The following is a 20,069-nucleotide window of genomic DNA, read 5'->3' on the forward strand; positions in this document are numbered from 1 at the left end:
TCCGAGTATTTCGCCGCTGAACAAGACAAGAACTTGGGATTATGCTTTGTTAGTTGCAGCAGAGCGGTTGCAAGGCTCGTAGGCATGTCTCGATCTGAGCATGCTAATCATTTGCATTAGTTGTGCCATGATGGTGCGTGTGTGGCAGTTGCAGTCGTACCTGCACTCTGATGGAGATGAAGTTTCCTGGACGGCTGGACGACCTCGGTTCCAGTATCACGTCGTTTTCTGGAATTCGTTCATGGACGGCTGTCTCTCCCAGGATCAACGAGAAATTTGTGTAAGCATTCATGATACTGGGATGCCGTGTTTCTGGTCTTGCTTGCATATATACAAAGTGATGTTTAATCATTCGTTTGTTCTTGTGATGAAACAAGTAAGTGTTAATCAAAACCAGCAGGATGAAAAGGACATGACGCGTCAACAGATGTGTTGAAAGGGAAAATAGAGAACATGTGAGATGAACAAAAGTTTGGAAGAAGGCAAACACAAACAGACAGAAGCAGAAGCAAGCCAAGAATTGGTCCAAAGCCACACAGATGGAGCCGGGCCGCTTTGTAGTAGTATGCATTTGCAAATGTATCCAGTGAGCTTGCATTATACCCCTTTTGAGAATGCACCGGGTCAACTACGCATGGTATTGTACGGTGTTGTAGTGAAAAGAACAAGAGGGGCATGGTATTGTACGGTGTTGCACAAAACTTGAAATCTGTTGCAATTTTAGTCGCCTAGGATTGACAAGCTGTGACTAGTAGTAGAGAAGAACAAAAGCTACCAAGCATGGCGTAGCCATAGCCAAAGCAAACAACACTTGATGTCATTTTCCACATTGCTCTTCATGGGAGAGAAAGAAAATGAAATGTGCCCAAAAAGGACGGATAAAATAAGAACAAAACAAAAGACGAGAAAAGGGGGCCTTGGTTGGATCAGGGCAGCAGTTCCGGACAAGAAGGGATGATGGGCGTGGCAACACCCGCCGCTCTGCTCCTCTCCAACCACTCCTCGCCGTCGACGCACCGCTGCCTCCTCCTCCGCCCGCCCGAGCTCCTGCGGCCGCACACTTGCGTCACCCACCATTACGACAAGCGCGTCTCCTTCTCCTCTTCCCCCCCTCGCCTAAGCCGTCATGCCCTGCGGCCGCCGGGAGCCGCCGCCACGCCGGCCATCGCGGCCGGCGACCACTGGGGCAACTGGGCCTTCCTCCTCTCCGCCGCCGCATTCGGCACGTGGTATGTGATTTCCGTTGGCTGAGGCACACTGACCGATTTCCATTCGTGCACTCACTGACATGACACGATGGATGGATGAAGGTCGGAGGAGAAGACGTCGTGGGGCGCGGCGCTCAGCGGGGCGCTGGTCAGCATCTTGGCCGGCCTCGCCGCCACGGCCGCGGGGCTGATATCCCCCGGCGCGCCGGCGCACGGCGCCGTCATGGAGTACCTGCTGCCGGCCGCCGTTCCCCTGCTGCTCCTCGGCGCCGACCTCCGCCGCGTCGTCCGCACCACCGGCGACCTCCTCAAGGCATTCCTCATCGGATCTGGTATAGTGGTATTGACCCATTCCATTCTTTAATCGTCCCGCTTGGCGTTTGTTTCTTGCCTCGCAAGATGCAAGCTTTCTCACTGAATCAGTGTAAGTAATTACAGAGACTTTTCTGAATCTTTGATGCTAGTTGCAACTATTATCGGCACGACGGTGGCTTATCTTTTGGTTCCGATGCGATCGCTCGGTCATGATAGCTGGAAGATCGCAGCCGCGCTCATGGGCAGCTACATAGGTGGAGGTAACCTCTTATCTTACTGGACAGAGCCATGATCGATATCCACAATCATCAATCTGATCCACCATGGTCTCAATTGCAACAGCGGTGAACTTCGTCGCCGTCTCGGAAGCTCTCGGCATCACGCCATCCGTTGTCGCCGCCGGCGTCGCTGCAGACAACCTCATCTCGGCGCTCTACTTCATGATCCTCTTCTCATTGGCATCGAAGATACCAGCAGAGCCCAAGAATGCCGCCACAGACGGCCGGAAGGACGGCGGCGAGCCCGAGGGCGACGGCCGGTTCTCGGTGCTGAACGGCGGCGCGGCGATCGCGCTGTCGTTCGTCATCTGCAAGGCCGGCTCGGCCATCGCCGACCGGCTGGGCTTCCAGGGCGGCACCCTGCCCTGCGTCACAGCGCTGGTGGTGTTCCTGGCGACGGCGTTCCCTGGACAGCTCGGCAAGCTGGCGCCGGCCGGCGAGACCATGGCCCTCATCCTCATGCAGCTCTTCTTCACCGTCGTCGGCGCCAACGGCAACGTCGTGGACGCGGTCACCAAGGCGCCCAGCGTGTTCGCGTTCGCGCTGGTGCAGGTCTCCGTCCACCTCGCCGTGCTGCTCGGTGTCGGCAAGCTCGTGGGGCTCGACAGGAAGCCCCTGCTCATCGCCTCCAACGCCAACATCGGCGGCCCCACCACTGCGGCCGCCATGGCCACGGCCAAAGGCTGGAGCTCGCTCATCGTGCCGGGCATCCTCGTCGGCATCTTCGGGATCTCCATTGCCACCTTCCTTGGCATCGGATTTGGCATGTTGGTGCTAAGAAGAATGTGTGCCTAGCCATGGCTGGCATTGTTTCTGCTAATTACTAGTAATTACCGTCTCACTTGCATTTGTTAGGCTTAAGCGATGCATAATCGCATGGAGAGGATTTTTCTTTTTGAAAAAGCGTGAGATTTACATAGAGAGTTATAATCAGATTTTCGTCCACTGCAGTTGTAATCAATCAAATGCATACGGCCACTGCAGTTGTCTCTCAGTTTTTATGCCCTTTAGAAATGGTTATTGTAATCATCTTCTGAGAACTAAACTGAGAGAACTAAACTCCTCTTACGGTTCATACAGTTTGCGTCAGTGAGATGGGGGCAATACCGTGCCAAACTGCGAACGAAATAGAGCATCCTAATGGCCCCTTTCACGCAGAACGCACTAAGCCTTTCCCGGGTTTAATGACCATTTCAAAGTGGATTTAACAGAACGAAAATCTAGCGTGAGACAATTCATGAGCACAAACGAATCCAGACAATACAAGTCCATCTTAGCTTCAACCACGAATGCTTCTGACAAACTTTTGCAACACTGCACCTCAATCACATTGAAGGGAGATGAAATATTGTGCTTCTACCGCTACGTGTTAACTCTACCTCACAATTATACATCAAATCAAACTGACTCACAGCAAATATATGAAACATCCACTCACTACATGTCTCCATTTGAAAATAATCGAAGTACACCAATTTATATGTGTTCCACGAAGGCTAATTTGTGTTCACCTGGCAAGATATATCACGAGCATGATGCTTATTTCACAGTATCATCCAAGCGTTTACAGGGTTTAATGCTTTTTAAAACTGGATTCAACATATAAACATAAAAAACAAAATCATTCAGAAGCACATCATTGAACAAGAAAATTCAGATAACTCTCATCTTCGTTTCAACCACCAATGCTTGCAGTCAAATATCTTTAGGGGATGATAAACAAGGTTCACACTCTTAAACAGAGACAACGATATATAGGATAAGATAGCATGCTCCATGACACATCCTAACCCAGTACAAAGTTCAGTCTCAGAAAATTGCAATCCAAAGGATGATAAAAACAGAGCAGGCATTTTTAGCTACTGACTAAGTTGATAACTAAGCTCACTGCTCCTCGTTAATGGCACCCTTGTCGCTGACATAGATACCATCCAGGAACTTTCTGATATCCTTGTTCTTCACGTGGCATTTCTGAAGAGAAACAGAGCTTCATTCAGCAATGCAAATCATGGGACAGGAATCAAACAGTAGGTTGTAAAGAGAATCATAGGACTCGACAAGTAGTAATGCAAATCAAAGAACAATCAACAACACTAGTAAGTAAATTCATGTTGCATGTAAGACTGTTCTTGCAAAAACTTTATGGAGCAAACCAAGCATTGTTTACTGGAAACTACCAGACTATCAATTAATTGTCATGGCACGACAAAATAACATTTGCTCACTAACTGTATTCATCACATAAATGATTTGGAATGAGCATTTTCCACCCTAGGTCACACTAGGATGAGTTATGGGATTTACACCAGCAAAATGTGGCATGCACATACATGTTAATATTACTAAACACGTCAAGATGCTACACTGGTTATAACACCAGAATTATAAAGCCAGAAACTAGTGTTCAACATGGATAATCGATTCTTACACATGTCAGTGTGGATCGTAAAGTCAGCAAGTAAAAACAGCAAGCTTTAAATTCTATTTGAGAGAACTAGTGAGTTGTGGCACAAACTTTACACTGTGATGCGCACATACGCGTCAAAGCCAAAACAACCACAAGTAAGACCCTGTGATGAACTCTGGTACCATCTGACATTTCATTTCCTATAACTTTGGCTATATCTACAGCAGTAGTTTAATCACAAAGCAATAGCAGTAGCGGGAACAACTAATCGTGATCTATTGCATCAAAGCACATGGCACAACGGCATTAGGAAGAGTGAAAGAGAGCATAATCACCTGGTTGATGAGGGCGGCAGAGCGTGAGACGAGCTCAATGTCATTGCCGTCGAGGATGAGCTCATCCTTGACCTTCTCAGAACGCAAGATGGTCACACCATCAAGCATGTCAACCTTCCTCACCTGTGCATGGGGGAAAAATCAGAACACTTCAATTTGTTGCATTGTACAAGAGATACAGATCACATGTGCACATTGAGGTATAGACAAAGCACAAACACAGAATGGCAAAGTAGAACTGGATCTACAATTAAAGTAGAACATTTCTTCCGTTCATAGCTTAAAGAACCACATTTGAACAAGTACGCACTGAATGATATCTGTCAACTATTGAAAAGCGAAGCAACTGAAACCTTTATGTATCACATCAGATCTCAAGACTAAAGATTTCTTGGTTTACTAAGATAGAAACTAGTGCATAGAGCTTACTGTCATAACAACAAAGATAACTTAAACACAATAGTTTAGAAAGTGCGTCACGATGTGCATGACATTTCTAACATTCCCTGCTCGCGCGCAAGATTAAACCTGGTCCAGGTTTGGAAGACTGTTAACTAACCAAATAACTGCATCACCAGCCCAGAAATGCTAGTTTGTTTACATATACAAACGCGGCACAGCATAGCAACATCTAACTAAAACATAGACCCGCCTAGGCGAACAGGTTCAATGCGACCAAATTAAGTAGGGTTTATTAATCAGCAATTTTATGCTAACGGATAGCTCTATGGGGAATCTGTAGCAGTACTAGAGTGTGAGTGACACATGCTTAATTGCCCATATATTGATTGGGCTGACTTGATCCCAAGTGATTCGCTTAACGAATTTTAGGGATTTATTAATGTGTAAATCGGCTTGTAGCACTAGACAAGAACACACAAGGCGCAGCTGATCACCACATCAAACAAAAACACTATAAAACGCGAAAAATGGAAGGCGTAGCAGTGCTAGTATATCACCTTCTTCTCGCCGAGGAAGTTGCGGATCTCTATGGCGGTGTTGGCGTTGGTGATGGATGCGTTGATGGGGAAGTGGGCGTAGACGAAGCGCATCTTGTAGCGGTATCCCTTGGTGACGCCGGTGATGAGGTTCTGGACGTGGGAGATGGCGGTGCGGATGGCGGCCATGGTGCGGCGGGTGCCGAACCAGGCGTCGACCTTGAGCTTGCGGCCGCCCTCCTGCAGCTGGAAGTCGAGGTTGAGGTGCTTGAAGTTGCGGGTGAGCTTGCCCCGCGGCCCTTCCACCGTCACCACCTTGGCCGCCACCTTGACGGTGACCTCCTCGGGGATGTCCATGGTCTCGGAAGCGAGGATCGTCTTCATCTTGCTGCGCCGGCGGGTACGGGTGCGCGGGAGGGGAGGAGGCGGCGGTGCGGAGGAGGCGAGAGAGACGAACGGGAGGGCGGCGGGGGAGGAGGGTTTGATCTGAGCAGACTATTTATATACGGTGGAAGGAGCCGATGTAGGGTTTGATGCGAGGATCTCAGCCGTCGGATCGCGAGCGGTCAGGTAATGGGCCTTGCTATCTAAATGGGCCCAACTGTTGCGGGTGAGGGCGATGGCGGGCCGGGCGACTGTGATGGGATGAGAAGAGAGAGAAGAAGCAGCGCCGCGTCAGCCCCACCCTAAACCCTATCTAAATGGGCCGCAACTGTGGCCAGACATTGCTCAGTTGCCAAGAATTCGCGGGTCCTAAAACTTGTTAAGCATGTCATTAGAGGTCCAAAACATCATAATCAACACGACTTAACTACGTGGTATACACAACAAGACAAGTGATAGACATGAGCACACGGTAGATCTTTCACCACATTAGATAACACTATAAACCTGTTTGTCTGAAAAAGTTGATGTTGTGGTTTTTTTCCTGAAAAGCCAAAACTAACGTCTAGAGATGTGTTTCGCTTTCTGAGCTCAAAATGCTCACAAAACTAAGATTTCCAAATTTTCATAATACACTTTGTTTTTTTGAACTTCTAGCTTTTCAGAAGTTGCACAATAAATTTGTTGTTTATTTGAGCTTATAGCTTTTCACGCTGAGAAGTTATTAGAAAATTCAGACAAACAGATCATACGCATGTTTGCAGCTTCTGTTTTAAGCTGACGAGAAGCTGGGATGCCATGTAGCTTACAAGTAAGGGGGTGTTTGGTTCTAGGACCTCCTAAAATTTATATCACATCGAATATTCAGATATTAATTAGGAGGACTAAACATGAGCTAATTATAAAACTAATTACACAGACGGAGGCTAATTCACGAGACGAATCTATTAAACCTAATTAATCCATCATTAGCACATGTTTACTGTAGCACCATATTATCAAATCATGGACTAATTAGGCTTAATAGATTCATCTCGCAAACTAGTCTCCATCTGTGCAATTAGTTTTATAATTAGTCTATATTTAATACTCCTAATTAGTATCTAAACATTCGATGTGACATGAATTTTAGGAGTTCCTAAAGAAACAAACACCCCTAAGTCGAAGCTTGAGTCCTTTTTGCTTTTTTTTTGGCAAGAGACTTTGCATGGTATGACTTTTATGCACAGCGAAGCATGGGAAAAAAGCAAGCAAGCTAAGGTTGATGCCTCGCTGGCAGAAATGAGGAGACACAACACAACACAACGCTACACTACACTATAGTGCGATGGAGGTGGCCCTGAACCTCAAGATCGCCGAGTGCTCCGATCCGTAGTCATGGCTCGCCTATACCAATTACCAATGCATGCAGTGCAAGCTACGCGTCGTATAGGAGTAGGCAAAGCAATGCTACTGCACATGTTCTTCCACGACAAGCTGTCTGTCTGCGTGTCGATTGATCGAGTACTTGTAATCAGATGAATACCATGCATGATAGACGATGCTGTTGCCAAGTAGGAAGAGCTAGCAACTGTGCAGTGCCGAATTCAGTAATTGAAATCTCATGGGTTGCCTCTTGCAGATGCAGAATGGTGATCAGGCTCAAGATGTGCTCGATCGACTAGCAGCACAGATCACTCAACTCTAGCTACGTACAGGCAGGCAGCCTACTGAAACAGTTCCCCCCTCTGTCTTGTATCTCAAGATATATACATAGCGTAGGGGCGGTAATCCTTTGATCATCTGTCGCTGTCATGGTCATGGATCTCTCATCTCATCTCATCCCATCTCCACATGGATGGATGAACAAATAGTAATAGCATGTGTGTCGGCACGTCCACTACTGTAGTAGTAGCACTCACACGTTTCATGTCAGGCTTTCACTCACTCTGGCATAGCATAGCATAGCATATGCACAGCTCACAGATAGATATGCAGTTCAGCTAGCTATTTAATTGATGAGAACACCAGATATATGAGTGAGGAAATAGCATAAAGGGTCGGTCATGACTCATCAATATAATCAAATAACTGTCAAAGTGAGGTTGCTTTCAGAAAGCAAATCATCAATGTCATCAGCTCGATCGATCAAGTAATCAAATTACTAGTCCAACAAGAATGCGATGCAATGCAATCAGTTAACTAACAAAAGAAAGGAAAGAAGAAGAAGAAGAAGAAGAAGAAGAAGAAGAAGAAGAAGAAAGAAGAGCTCACATCACGCATGCCTTTGCGTTGGCCTGAGCGATACTAGTTGACAGTACAGCGATTTAAGCATGGGCCGAAGACGTCGTTTCGGCTGACTCCTCTGCCTTTTTCTTTTCCGGCAATCGCAGCTAAAGAGAGTACGTATGTAGCATCGGATCCATATGCATGGTGTCTCCATCGACACAATTTGCCAACCGAACTGAGTGACAGCAAAACAGCAGGCTCATGCGTGTGCTCCTGTTTCAGGTCACCTCCTCCATCTCCTTTTCCTCCCCACTCCTACCATTCCTTTCTCACCTCTCTCCCTCCTCATCTGAATCTGCTAGCTAGAGCATGGTCTTCAGGCCTTATACTACAAAAAGAAGGAAGCCTTGTAACTTAATGTTTCGCCGACACCATGACGCTACAACAAGGGATCGAATAAACGCTTTCCGGTAAATGTTACTACTAGTTTATTGTTACTTTCTCTGGGCACGGATTATTCCGGCTCCACGAACGCGTGCAACAGAAGAGAAATGCTATATGCTTATATTCTCTTTCTCTGTCGATGGATGGATCACTTTATTAACTGCTTCTCATATGCCTCACTCACTCACCAAGTGCAGCTAGATGCCTCTGCATGTCTGAATGAGAAGCAGATCAAGCAGAGATAGACTACTACATACGTCGATCAAAGTGTTAGTAGCTAGCAGTACTTCACTCATCACTGCAAGCAGAAGCAGTGCAGATGATAAAAGGGACGCGCACGCATATCAAACCATCTCAAACAGTGGCAAATAAAGGAGGAGCCGTGCCTTTGGGAAAGAAAGAGGGGTGGCCACATTTGTGTTTCTGGGTCAGGATGTGCAATCCCAATGGCGACTGCATCATTGCCCACACACAAAAAGATGTAAAAGACGGCCTACAGTTCCACTGCATCCACTACCCGGCTAAGCTAGGTTTCTGTACCCAATCTCGCCCATCTTTTTCTTCAGAGGGAAAAAAGGCGTACCTGAAACGATTCTCTCCTCTCCTCCCTTGCTTCTAGTATAGCATTCGTCTCTCGCCAACGCCCAAGCCAAGAGGAGAATCGCCTGGTCGGGCCAAGACACTATAAAATTCTGCCGCCTGCAGCTGGGATTCTAGCTTGTCTGAAGCAAGCAAGTCATCAGCAGCCACTGCCATAGCATACCGGCGGGCATGGGGATGATGGGGTCGTGCCTCGGCGGCGGCCTGCCGGTGGCCGTCATGCTCTGCCTCAACGTGGTGGCGGCGGTCATGGTGTCGCTCGTCAAGGTGGCCATGGACGGCGGCATGAACCCGCTCGTCATCGTCACGCTGCAGCAGCTCACGGCCTCCGTCTTCCTCGCGCCAATAGCATTCTTCAAGGAGAGGTCGGTCGGTCGGTCATCAACTTTATTATTATGTTTCCTTCTCCTTTTCCTTTTCGAGAAAAAGAAGGGGAGGAGGATGCATTCTATTTTCTGAATTTGTTGCTGCTCACCACACCAGCATGTCTTCTTCTATTTTTTATTTTATTTTCTGCTCCAAATTGTTAAATTGAATTGAATTTCAGGAAGTCGAGGCCAAAGCTGACGCTGGAGATCTTCGCCTACATCTTCGTCAGTGCGGCGCTCGGGTACTCACTCTGCATGTTTGATTATTTCTTCTGAAACAAGACCAAGACATTGATGAAAGATGAACTTGCAGCGCTGCTCTGCGTCAGTACATGATCTTCGTGGCCCTGCGCTACACCACGGCCACCTTCGTCACTGCCTTCTCCAACATCGCCCCCGTCCTCACCTTCCTCCTCGCCGTCGCCACGCGGTCAGAAGCTCTGAACCTCAAGTGCAAGACGGGCATGGCGAAGCTCGCGGGCACGCTGGTCTCGCTGGGCGGCGCCATGGTGCTCACCTTCTACAAGGGCGTCGCCCTCACCCACGCCGGCTCGCACCTCCATTCTCACCACCACCGGCCGCCGGGAGGAGGAGCCGCCGCGGAGGCCGTCAGCCGCGGCAAGTGGACGCTGGGCACGGTGGCCATCCTGGGCAACTGCGTCTGCCTCTCCTGCTGGTTCCTGCTCCACGGCCGCCTCGCCAGGAAGTACCCGCACGTCTACTCCTGCAACGCCCTCATGTCCATGTTCAGCTTCCTCCAGGTCGCCGTCGTCGGCCTCTGCACCCAGCGGAGCATCACGCCATGGATCATCACCAGCAAGTTCCAGATCCTCACCGTCCTATACGCTGTAAGCCTGTAACCACCAACTCTGAATAATTCACTCTTCCTTGCTTCAGTCTCGTACCTTGTCAGCGTTGCATAGACTCTGAACATCAATTGTCTTGGATCGATCAGGGCATCGTCGGGTGCGGCGTGTCGTTCGTGCTGGTGACATGGTGCATCGAGAAGAGGGGCGCCGTGTTCGTGGCCGCCTTCATCCCCGTCGTGCAGATCATCGTCTCCGTCATTGACTTCTCCATCCTGCACGAGCAGCTCTACCTCGGAAGGTACTGTACCTAACATTGCTGAACTGAATTACACATACATAGCTGGCAATATTACCCAGGCACTGATGAACTGAAGCTGTTGTGCAGCGTGCTGGGATCGGTTCTTGTGATCGGCGGGCTGTATCTCCTGCTGTGGGGCAAGAGGCAGGATGCCCTGCACTGTCCTCCAAAGGTTGCCGAAGACCCTGAAAAAGAGCAGCAGCAGCAGCAGGCGGTGCACACCTGAAGATCGACACCATCCACTGACTGTTGGGCGTTGGGTTGTAACAGTTGCAGCAATAAGATCTCCCTAGCCCCTTTTCTCTCTCTCTCTTTTGGTGTGTCAGGAGGGGCAATGATGTTCTTCTCAGATGAGTCTGGTGCCAGCAAAGTGTTTAGATTCTAATCCAAACAGTAGAGTCATCTTAAATCGTACTGATAGCAACATCATAGAAGGACTCACTATCACCCATTTTGTAGTCCTCTTGACAAATATATACAGAGTACTGGAGAGCAGATTTTCTGCACATTATATGTAGGCACCTGCTCACCTTTTCTTATAATACAAGTACATACTGTTAATTGTAACTTCGTTCTGCAACATATGGTTCGTTCTCTGGGGGAAGAGAGTTCAATAACCAAATACCAATCGATATAATTCTGTTAGAATCGACATAAACCACAATAACAGCTAGTAAATTCAATAGTTTCGCAACAAATTTGTGAGAGTACTATGATTAATTATAGGTTCTGCAAGTGACTTCCTGGCTCTTTCCACTAGTGCACTGCATGAATATTACTCTTGAATAGAAATTGAGTAGGAATAAAGATGAGTATATATAAAACTGAAAACTGAAAAAGAAATAGCTCGCCATGGTAAAACAAGTAAAAAAAATACTCACTATATACATTATATATGCAGTAGATCTTGACCCACACACATACATGGCGTATGCAAAGATACACACAACACATATATAATGTGAGATGTAATATCCAGGAGTTAGGGGGTGTTTGGATCCTGAAGTTAAAGTTTAGTCCATGTCACATCGAATATTCGAAGGCTAATTAGGAGGACTAAATATGAGTTAATTATAAAACTAATTACACAGATGGAGGCTAAACAGCGAGACGAATCTATTAAGCCTAATTAATCCATCATTAGCAAATGGTTACTGTAGCAGCACATTGTCAAATCATGGACTAATTAGGCTTAATAGATTCATCTCGCCGTTTAGCCTCCATCTGTGTAATAGGTTTTGTAAATAGTCTATGTTTAATACTCCTAATTAGTATCTAAACATTTGATGTGACATAAACTAAAGTTTAGCCCGGGGATCCAAACACCCCCTTAGTAGACTTCCACATTCCATTGCTCCCCCTTCTTCAGCTGCTTCTTGTACTCCAACCAGCCAATTCCTAACATTGTGCAAGCCATGCAGCGAAAATCAGCATCATTTGGAGATCAAAAAGACAGCCCAAACACACACAAACCAGATGTGTGTCAGTGTGTGGTTGTGTGCATGCACACGAAAGAAAGAAAATCAGCATCCTTCTTGAGAGGACTGGCTTGTCTTTGGAGTCGCGGAGAGCGCTGCTGTGGTGGCAATGTAGTAGAACCTGAGCTTGTGCTGCTTGGCCCGTTCTTGTCACCGATGGACTGGCCCTCTCTGTACTGTACTGTAGGGGATCTCGCCTGGCCTGCAACAAGGGTTTCGGTTGGGCCGGTCACCTGTATTGCGGTAAAGCAGGAGGAGCAGAGGAGGCAGTTTCAAGTTGCCCGTGATCTTGGTGTTGAGGAGTCACTTGCCGATGTTGGTGTTGAGACCTTCTTGGCCTTGGCAGTTGCCTCGATGGCCGTGTAGGTGGCGGACGGGACGGCGTCGCCTTGGCAACGGGTTCCCACCGCCGGCGACGGAGCGCGTGCTTCACCTCTCCCCGGCCCGGTCAAGTCAGCTAGCCCCCACCTGCCAGTGCCAGGAAGCCCCCCGCCGTGCCGCCAGAGCAACTCAACTCTGCTCTCGTCTCGCCCCCAATCAATCGCTCGCCGCCAGCCTGCCGTCCCCCGCCGCAGGCCGAGATGGAGGTCATCCCCGGCGTACCTCCACGCAGACGAGGGCGGGCTGGGCGTCTCCCTGCCCCCGCCTTGGCCGGCGCGACGTCACCTCCCTCGCACGATTCCGATTCGGTGTTGTTTCCTGAATTTGCTCCGCCTCGCCTCTCTTGTTCCATGCACCACTACTTGTTCCATGCATCATCCATTCATCCCACTCCCATCGTGGAAGCATGCACCATCATTGGTACATACTCCTGCATGCTGCTCTGCTGTTAATTTCTTCTCAACAATTCTATTGAGATTATATATAGTCTCTCTTAGCTTGCTCATTTGTTGTTGGTAATTAAAAAGAACTGGATGGATCGATGGAGTATGTTAATAACTCTGAGAGATTATTTACTTGCGCATGCAGAAGAACCGCTGGAGCAGCTTCGACGTTCTGCACCCAAAGGGGTCCCGTAAGTTGGTGTGTGGGAACGACAAGGACCGGCACATACCATTCACTAGCTCAACGTAATTGTGATCGATGTTCTTGTTCGCTGTAATAATCTAATCTCGGACCACGTACATCAGCAGGGTCTTGTTTTGGTCCTGATAGTGGCCACGAGCGAGATGCGGCGGCCACGGGCATGACGTTTGATTTTCATCTATTGCAATTCACTTAGACATTGTTTTGGTCATGCTGTAAAAGTTGCTCATTATGTATTTGTTTATCTTGTACAAATCCATGCTCTGGGACTTGATCCAGGATATAGAGCCCTTGGACCTAAGTGTCATTCATAAAGATGTTGCTCCTTAAACACAGTAGATGCAACGAAGAGGACCATAGCTGGCATGTTGGGCCTGCTTCCATCTGATCAGATTCGTGTCGTTGTAGAAGCCCTTTGGAATCCCTTCTTCAAGCTAATCGGTATCTTCGATTATGACTGGGTATGCTTTTTAGATGAAAGATTATTTTATCATGGTGGTTATGATAAGTATTTTCTGAGACTCAGTTGCATTATTAGGCATGTGATTGCTTTTGCTTTTGCTTTTGTTGCATACATAACGTACAGATATTTGATTATGCTATGTTAGTTCTGACATTCCCAATTGACAAACAATTTTGCAACAGACCACTGAATTAGGCCCATAGGCCTCATCCATTCCTTCATCAAAATCATCCCCAAAGCATTGGCAATTAGGCTGCAGCCGCACATGAACTCAATTATCTTCAAATACCAGAGTGCATTCATCAAGAAGCGGAGTATTCATGACGACTGCATGATGGTGCGCAATACGGCTAGACGATATCATAGAAATAAAGTACTTGCCGTCTTCCTCAAGTTGAATATTGTGAAAGCCTTTGACTCCATCAAGTGAGATTACTTACTCTCGTTGTTACAACACCTAGGCTTTCCGACACGTTGGTGCGACTGGATCGTGGCAATACTATCCACTTCCTCCGCCCGAGTACTCCTAAATAGAGTCCCAAACCAGCCTCTTAAGCATGGCAGGGGTTTACGGCAAGGCGATCCCCTGTCACCGCTCCTCTTCGTCATAGCAATTGACCCACTAAAAAGGCTGCTAGATTGGTAACAAAATGGGAGTCCTTAGAAGAATCCGTGGACGGGCACCGTCATGCCGTATATCGACGTACGCTGATGATGCGGCGATGTTCATCGCAACCAAGAAAAGAGGAGATGGACGTGTTAGTCAACATTTTGGGCATGTTTGGAGAAGTAACAGGACTGAAAATAAACTCCCACAAGTCAATCACCGTCCCTATCTGCTGTGAGGGACTGAAAACAAACTTCCACAAGTCAACCGCCATCCCTATCTGTTGTGAGGGACTGAAAACAAACTTCCACAAGTAAACCGCCATCCCGTCCCTATCTGCTGTGAGGGACTGAAAATAAACTTCCACAAGTCAACCGCCATCCCTATCTGCTATGAGGGATTGAAAACAAACTTCCACAAATAAACCGCCATCCCGTCCCTATCTGCTGTGAGGGACTGAAAATAAACTTCCACAAGTTAACCGCCGTCCCTATTTGCTGTGAGGGACTGAAAACAAACTTCCACAACTCAACCGTCATCCCTGTCTGCTGTGAGGGCATACAACTGGTACTACAAAATTTACCGGCAAAGCATGGCACTTTCCCTGTCAAATATCTTGGCCTACCGTTGTCCACAGTACATCTAAAGACGGTCGACTTCCAACCTCTAGTGGACAAGGTTGTCGGCAAACTTAGCAATTGGAGCGGAAGGGACATGACGACAGCCGGAAGACTTACGCTTGTTAAATCAGTACTGACCTCCCGACCCGTTTATCTACTGACGGCCCTTAAAGCTCCTAAAGAAATCATGAAGCTCATCGACGCTAAGAGGAAACAGTTCCTATGGGCGGGATCCGAACAAATCACATGCGGAAAGTGCAAAGTGAATTGGGCACGGTCGGTAAAGCCTCGGAAAGGGGGCGGACTCGGAGTACTACATCTCAGAAAATTCTCCAGAGCTTTACGTCTTCGTTGGCTTTGGCAGGAGTGGATGAACGAGGGCCCGCATTAGGAGGGATGTGATATCCCTTGCTCGCAAACTGACCGTAAACTTTTTGCTGCGGCCACCAAGATTACAATTGGAGACGGTAAAAAAAACATCATTCTAGCACAACGGCTGGGTCAGTGGATAGAGGCCGAGGAGAAAAGGCAGGTCCTTGTATGAGGCGGTGACTGGTGACACATGGATTCGGGATTTAAACCTTCTACATCGCGATTTCTCTGTAGCACATTTTATTGAGTACCACCGCCTATGGGTCGAAGTAAACCGGGTGCAACTAAGGGGGTGTTTGGATACGAGGTGCTAAACTTTAGCAGGATTACATTGGATGTTCGGATGCTAATTGCACAGATGAGGACTAAACACTTAGAGTCTTCTATTTACGCGGCACGACACTTGTAGTTGTTACATTACGAAGTTCTAGTGGCATTTTTGTTTCGCTCTATCTTGTGATAGGATGAGGGTGTATAGCATGTACAGATTTTTTTACTCGATCTGTCGGGCTTTCCTTTTTTTTTAATATAGCAGCTCTCCTGCTACCTCGTTTTGAAAAAAAGAATCTGTTGATAAAAAAAAGGATTTTTGAATTCTTGGTACCCACCTACCGTACACTGATTACGTGCACATTCATCGTCCATGGTTCCCGTTTATATCTCACATCACATGCATTCTCAGTCTCGCACGCGCGCCATTTAAGTTGCTTGCACCCCTACCTACATCTACACCTCCATTGCATTGGCATTCGTCTTCCCGGCCGGCCGGCAGCAACGGGGAGCTAGTAGCATGGCGGACGAACCGAGGACGGCGAACAACGGGGAGGATCAGCCGGAGACGGTCAAGCCGCCGACGCGGGCGGCGGCGCTGCCGCTGGGCATGGTGATGGTGCAGGTGCTCACCGTGGTGATGCTGCTGCTCTCCAAGCTGGCCCTCAACACCGGCATGCGCCCCGTCGTCCTCATCGTCTACCGCAACCTCGTCGCCGCCGCCGCCGTCGCGCCGCTCGCATTCGCCTTGGAGAGGTACCACTGCCTAGCTGCTGCCTGTTCCTTAATTACATATTGCATTAATTGGTTTCTTCATTCCTTGAGTAATTGAAACATGCATGGATGGACTCTGTAGGTAGTTTACCTAACACCAGCTAGCTGTGCATCAGCAAGAACACACCAGTTAGTTGTGCATCAGCAAGAACACCATGCATGCTTCTTTCCTATAGCGTACGTCATTACGTACTGCATGCATTATGATTCTGTATGCTTTTTCCACTCTTTCTAGAACAGGAGAACTTTTGCATCTGCACTTGACGCAACGGTCACCGCCCGGACAATCGTACACACACCACAATTCTGAATTACGGCATAGTACGGCAGTTACGAGATCAAGTACAGTCAGATACCAAGCAGAGTAGGCTGTGTTTATCATTCATGCATTCTTATGCATCATGCACACTCATTGATTGATCGATGCACTGTTTGCATCCGGAATCCAAGGGGCAGGGGCTATTAGCGTTGTTGACTGCCAACTGTAACGACAACCTGCAGTCCACATCTCCATTGGCCCCTCCTGCATTCAGTTTCTAAGAAACGGGCAAATTTCAACGCAATTTCATCTGTCTTTGTCCTTTTGTGCTGTGTCGCTTATAGTCTAAAGGTTACTTACCTGATGTCCTGATGAACAAAGACAGAACCAGTAGATGTGACTGGTTACAGTGCCAATGGCCAACTGATCTGGCACCAGTCAGGACTCAGGAGACGCAAGAAGAAATGTCTCTGTCAGACTGCTACTGTCGCCAACTTGTATAATATGCCTCAGACGACAGATATAGCAACACTCTTGTCGCATGCTGGAGTGGGTGAGGGAGTTTTGCTTGGATACAGTCAGTGGCGGTGAGGGAGGGGACTGGGCCCCCCTATGCCTTGCAATTTTCCACCGATAAGTTTAAATTCAACCAAATTTTGGAATAAAATTTTTACATTCCTACCGTTAATTTTGGACAAAAGTACAGCGCAGCCCACAACTGCATCCACATGCACCGTTGATGGTGCATCCAAAGGATGCACACGGGAGCAAACGGAGGTCTGGGAGCACCAGAACCTTCCTCCGTGCACCGTGCCTATCTGTATGCTAATGCACAAGTGATAAAGAAGATGAATTAATCAATGCTAAATGTATTGTGTATTTTTTAAATAAAGGAATAGTTCAATATTCCGGGCTCTACATCACAAATTAATATATTCAGCTATTATTACAAAAAGCAAACCACACATGCTTGAATAGGTGACATGATAAAGTAAACAGTTTATAGCCTATTACTAAACCGCCACCCATTTTTTGCGAAGATCTCCATAGCTGTAGTCTCCAAAGCTCGACACGCCTGTGGTATAGTGTCTTTGTCCTCCTTCTGAAGCAATGCCCAAAATCTTATCCAGTGCGTCGCCCTGAATAGAATCTGCAAACAAGGTGTATGCCTAGCTAGATGATAGCTAGGTTGGTACATCACATACCTACCTGTTCAGTGTTCTCCATTGTTACTCATGCTTTCTGCTATTCTTCTTGTTCTTGATGGTACTCCGTACTAACTTGTTATACCTACACGCAGTGCTATCCATTGTTACTCATGATACAAATTGCTGTCTATGTAGAGATCTTTTCATGAAAAATATGTCATGATGTTCAATAACGAGTTTCCTTTCGAATTCCATTTCATGATGTATTGCCATCTTGTCTGTTGCAGGGAAATGTGGAAGAAACTGAATTTGGTTGTGTTGGGTTGGATTTCCGTAAATGCTACATTCGGGTGAGCACTCACACTCAGCCTGTATATATTTGTTTTGTTGTGAATGTTAGACATGCGTAGACAAAATTCATAGGAGATACGTATCTTGTACGTATTATCTGTTTCAAAGTGAATCTGCATCTTGTGTTGCAGAGTCGTCCTAGCAATGGGGTTGTACTACTATGGGCTGCAGGCCACTAACCCTGCTTACTCTGTTGTCTTCCTGAACCTGATCCCTATTGTCACCTTCGTCATCGCCATCGTGCTCGGGTATGCATGAGATCCATATATGTGCCATAACATAGAGAAGGAGGGTTATGATCGACATACCTGCATGGCTGCATCTGCAAAATAATGTACATTTCATTCAGAGCGGAGAGGGTGGCGCTGGGGAAATGGCCTGGCAGGATGATGCTCGTGGGCACTCTGACGTGCGTGGGTGGGACGATGATAGTGAGCCTGCTAAAAGGGCGGCTTCTGCACCTGCCTACACACCTTCTGAAATCCTCCCACGGCGGTGCGCCGGCGAGCGGTGCTCATCACGATGGCATGGTCGCCGGCACACTCTTCTTGTGTGGCAGCTGCCTTAGCTACGCCTTGTGGTTCATCGTGCAGGTACTGCCGTACTAGTCAGTGCCAATATATAGTCTGATATATAAAGTCATACTTTTGTTGTGGATTGAAATAAGATATCACTATGATTGACTCTACTCATCCGTGCTGATGATGACTTTCCACTGTGATGAACAGGCAAGTCTTGGAAAGATTTTCCCATCAAAGTACTGGGCGACGACGTTGACGTGCCTGTCGGGAAGCTTTCAGTCTTTTGTGGTGGGCGTGATCCTCAACCATGACAGAGCAGATTGGAGGCTCAAGTGGGACCTGCAGCTTCTGACGATCGTCTACTCGGTAATTACCAGTGCTATTTACTTGCCATTAATTGATAGCTACATTTACCCTGCATATAGATGTTAACTGATGCGATGATTGTCCATGTTCAGGGCGTGTTCAACACGGGCATCACCTTCGTTCTCATCTCATGGGCGGTGAGCCGGCGTGGGCCGATCTACCCTCCCATGTTCAACTCGTTGTCGCTGATCATCACTACGGTGATGGACTCGGTGCTGCTCGGCACCAACATCTACGTGGGAGGGTGAGTACGACAGCATATATGAGTCACTTAATGCTTACTCTGAACAAGCATCAAAAGGCACTGCCGCATATGTGTACTGTAGTTAATCCGACAACTGATCATCGAGTGCACATGTAACATGCTGTGTGTATGGACGATGCGCAGCGTGGTTGGGATGTTGCTGATCACCGTGGGGCTGTACGCGTTCCTGTGGGGGAAAGGCAAGGAGCTACAGGCTGCAATGGTGATGAAGAAGCCGGAGCAGGAGGAGGAGGGCGGAGTTGAGATGGCCTAGCTAGCCTCTAATAATTTGTTAGCAATTCTATAGGATGTATGTTATAGGTGGACGATGAAGTACAGCTAGCGAGAGAGAAAAACATAACATCTTGTTGTGATCGATGATGAGAGATTGATGATATCATGACTGCACTAGTACTAATGTAATTTACAACAGTCAACAGTGCCGTCTCGATCTCGATCTTATTATTGGGGCTAGTGAACTGCAGATTGACTTGAACCAACAGCTATAGCAGGATTTATAGCTTTCATTCTGTCTGGTAGCCTGTTATCTGAACAACTATATAGCTAGTCCGTCCCCATGAGCCCAAGAACCACCTTGCATTGCCACCCGTTCAAATTCCAACTTGCAAATCCCAAACTGACGTCGAGTGATGGCGCACGGCATGAGCGGGCGGACGGCCTGCGCGGCAGCAGGTGATGGAGGGCAACCAGACGCCGCGTGCGCTCGTGCTGTTCCTGCTTCAATTGCTTGTGATGATTTAGATAGTTTGCTTAAACTAAAGAAAGAACGTACAACAATTTAGATGATTTTGCTTATGATTTATGTCAAATTATTTGCTTATGATTTATGTCAGCGCCTCTTCAAATTTTTCAAAGAGTATTGCTTTCCAATCACCAAATCTTTTATGGGACAGTCCTTGACTTGCCACAAAGACTTGGCCACTAAGGCTCACGCCAAGTTCCCCGGTCACCTTGATG

The 20,069-nt window shown here is 47.5% G+C and overlaps 4 protein-coding genes and 1 long non-coding RNA gene across 5 annotated transcripts; 4 read left to right on the forward strand and 1 right to left on the reverse strand.

Moving 5' to 3' along the window:
* Nucleotides 1-50: 50 nt before the first annotated feature.
* On the forward strand, nt 51-2,795 carry LOC117852929 (uncharacterized). The gene is made up of 4 exons (XM_034735237.2): nt 51-1,229; nt 1,311-1,540; nt 1,673-1,783; nt 1,866-2,795. The coding sequence occupies exons 1-4, from the start codon at nt 955-957 to the stop codon at nt 2,594-2,596; spliced, it is 1,347 nt and encodes a 448-aa protein (XP_034591128.1). The 5' UTR covers nt 51-954; the 3' UTR covers nt 2,597-2,795.
* Nucleotides 2,796-3,453: 658 nt separating this feature from the next.
* On the reverse strand, nt 3,454-5,960 carry LOC117852930 (large ribosomal subunit protein uL6). The gene is made up of 3 exons (XM_034735238.2): nt 5,503-5,960; nt 4,544-4,666; nt 3,454-3,772 (listed from the first exon to the last, which is right to left on the reverse strand). The coding sequence occupies exons 1-3, from the start codon at nt 5,863-5,865 to the stop codon at nt 3,686-3,688; spliced, it is 573 nt and encodes a 190-aa protein (XP_034591129.1). The 5' UTR covers nt 5,866-5,960; the 3' UTR covers nt 3,454-3,685.
* A 2,965-nt stretch (nt 5,961-8,925) lies between these two features.
* On the forward strand, nt 8,926-11,159 carry LOC117851427 (WAT1-related protein At3g30340). The gene is made up of 5 exons (XM_034733246.2): nt 8,926-9,482; nt 9,665-9,727; nt 9,799-10,333; nt 10,441-10,592; nt 10,680-11,159. Exons 1-5 carry the CDS (start codon nt 9,289-9,291, stop codon nt 10,816-10,818), a joined length of 1,083 nt encoding a protein of 360 aa, XP_034589137.1. The 5' UTR covers nt 8,926-9,288; the 3' UTR covers nt 10,819-11,159.
* A 921-nt stretch (nt 11,160-12,080) lies between these two features.
* Nucleotides 12,081-13,445, forward strand: LOC117853831 (uncharacterized). The gene is made up of 2 exons (XR_004640125.2): nt 12,081-12,871; nt 13,040-13,445. It is a non-coding gene; the product is annotated as an uncharacterized lncRNA (long non-coding RNA).
* A 2,419-nt stretch (nt 13,446-15,864) lies between these two features.
* LOC117851920 (WAT1-related protein At5g64700) lies at nt 15,865-19,621 on the forward strand. Its single transcript, XM_034733831.2, has 7 exons — nt 15,865-16,184; nt 17,897-17,959; nt 18,092-18,208; nt 18,310-18,553; nt 18,689-18,847; nt 18,940-19,091; nt 19,236-19,621. Exons 1-7 carry the CDS (start codon nt 15,949-15,951, stop codon nt 19,363-19,365), a joined length of 1,101 nt encoding a protein of 366 aa, XP_034589722.1. The 5' UTR covers nt 15,865-15,948; the 3' UTR covers nt 19,366-19,621.
* The last annotated feature ends 448 nt before the right edge of the window (nt 19,622-20,069 follow it).

The sequence above is a fragment of the Setaria viridis genome, chromosome 4 (genome assembly GCF_005286985.2).
Source record: "Setaria viridis chromosome 4, Setaria_viridis_v4.0, whole genome shotgun sequence".
Lineage (NCBI taxonomy): Eukaryota > Viridiplantae > Streptophyta > Magnoliopsida > Poales > Poaceae > Setaria > Setaria viridis.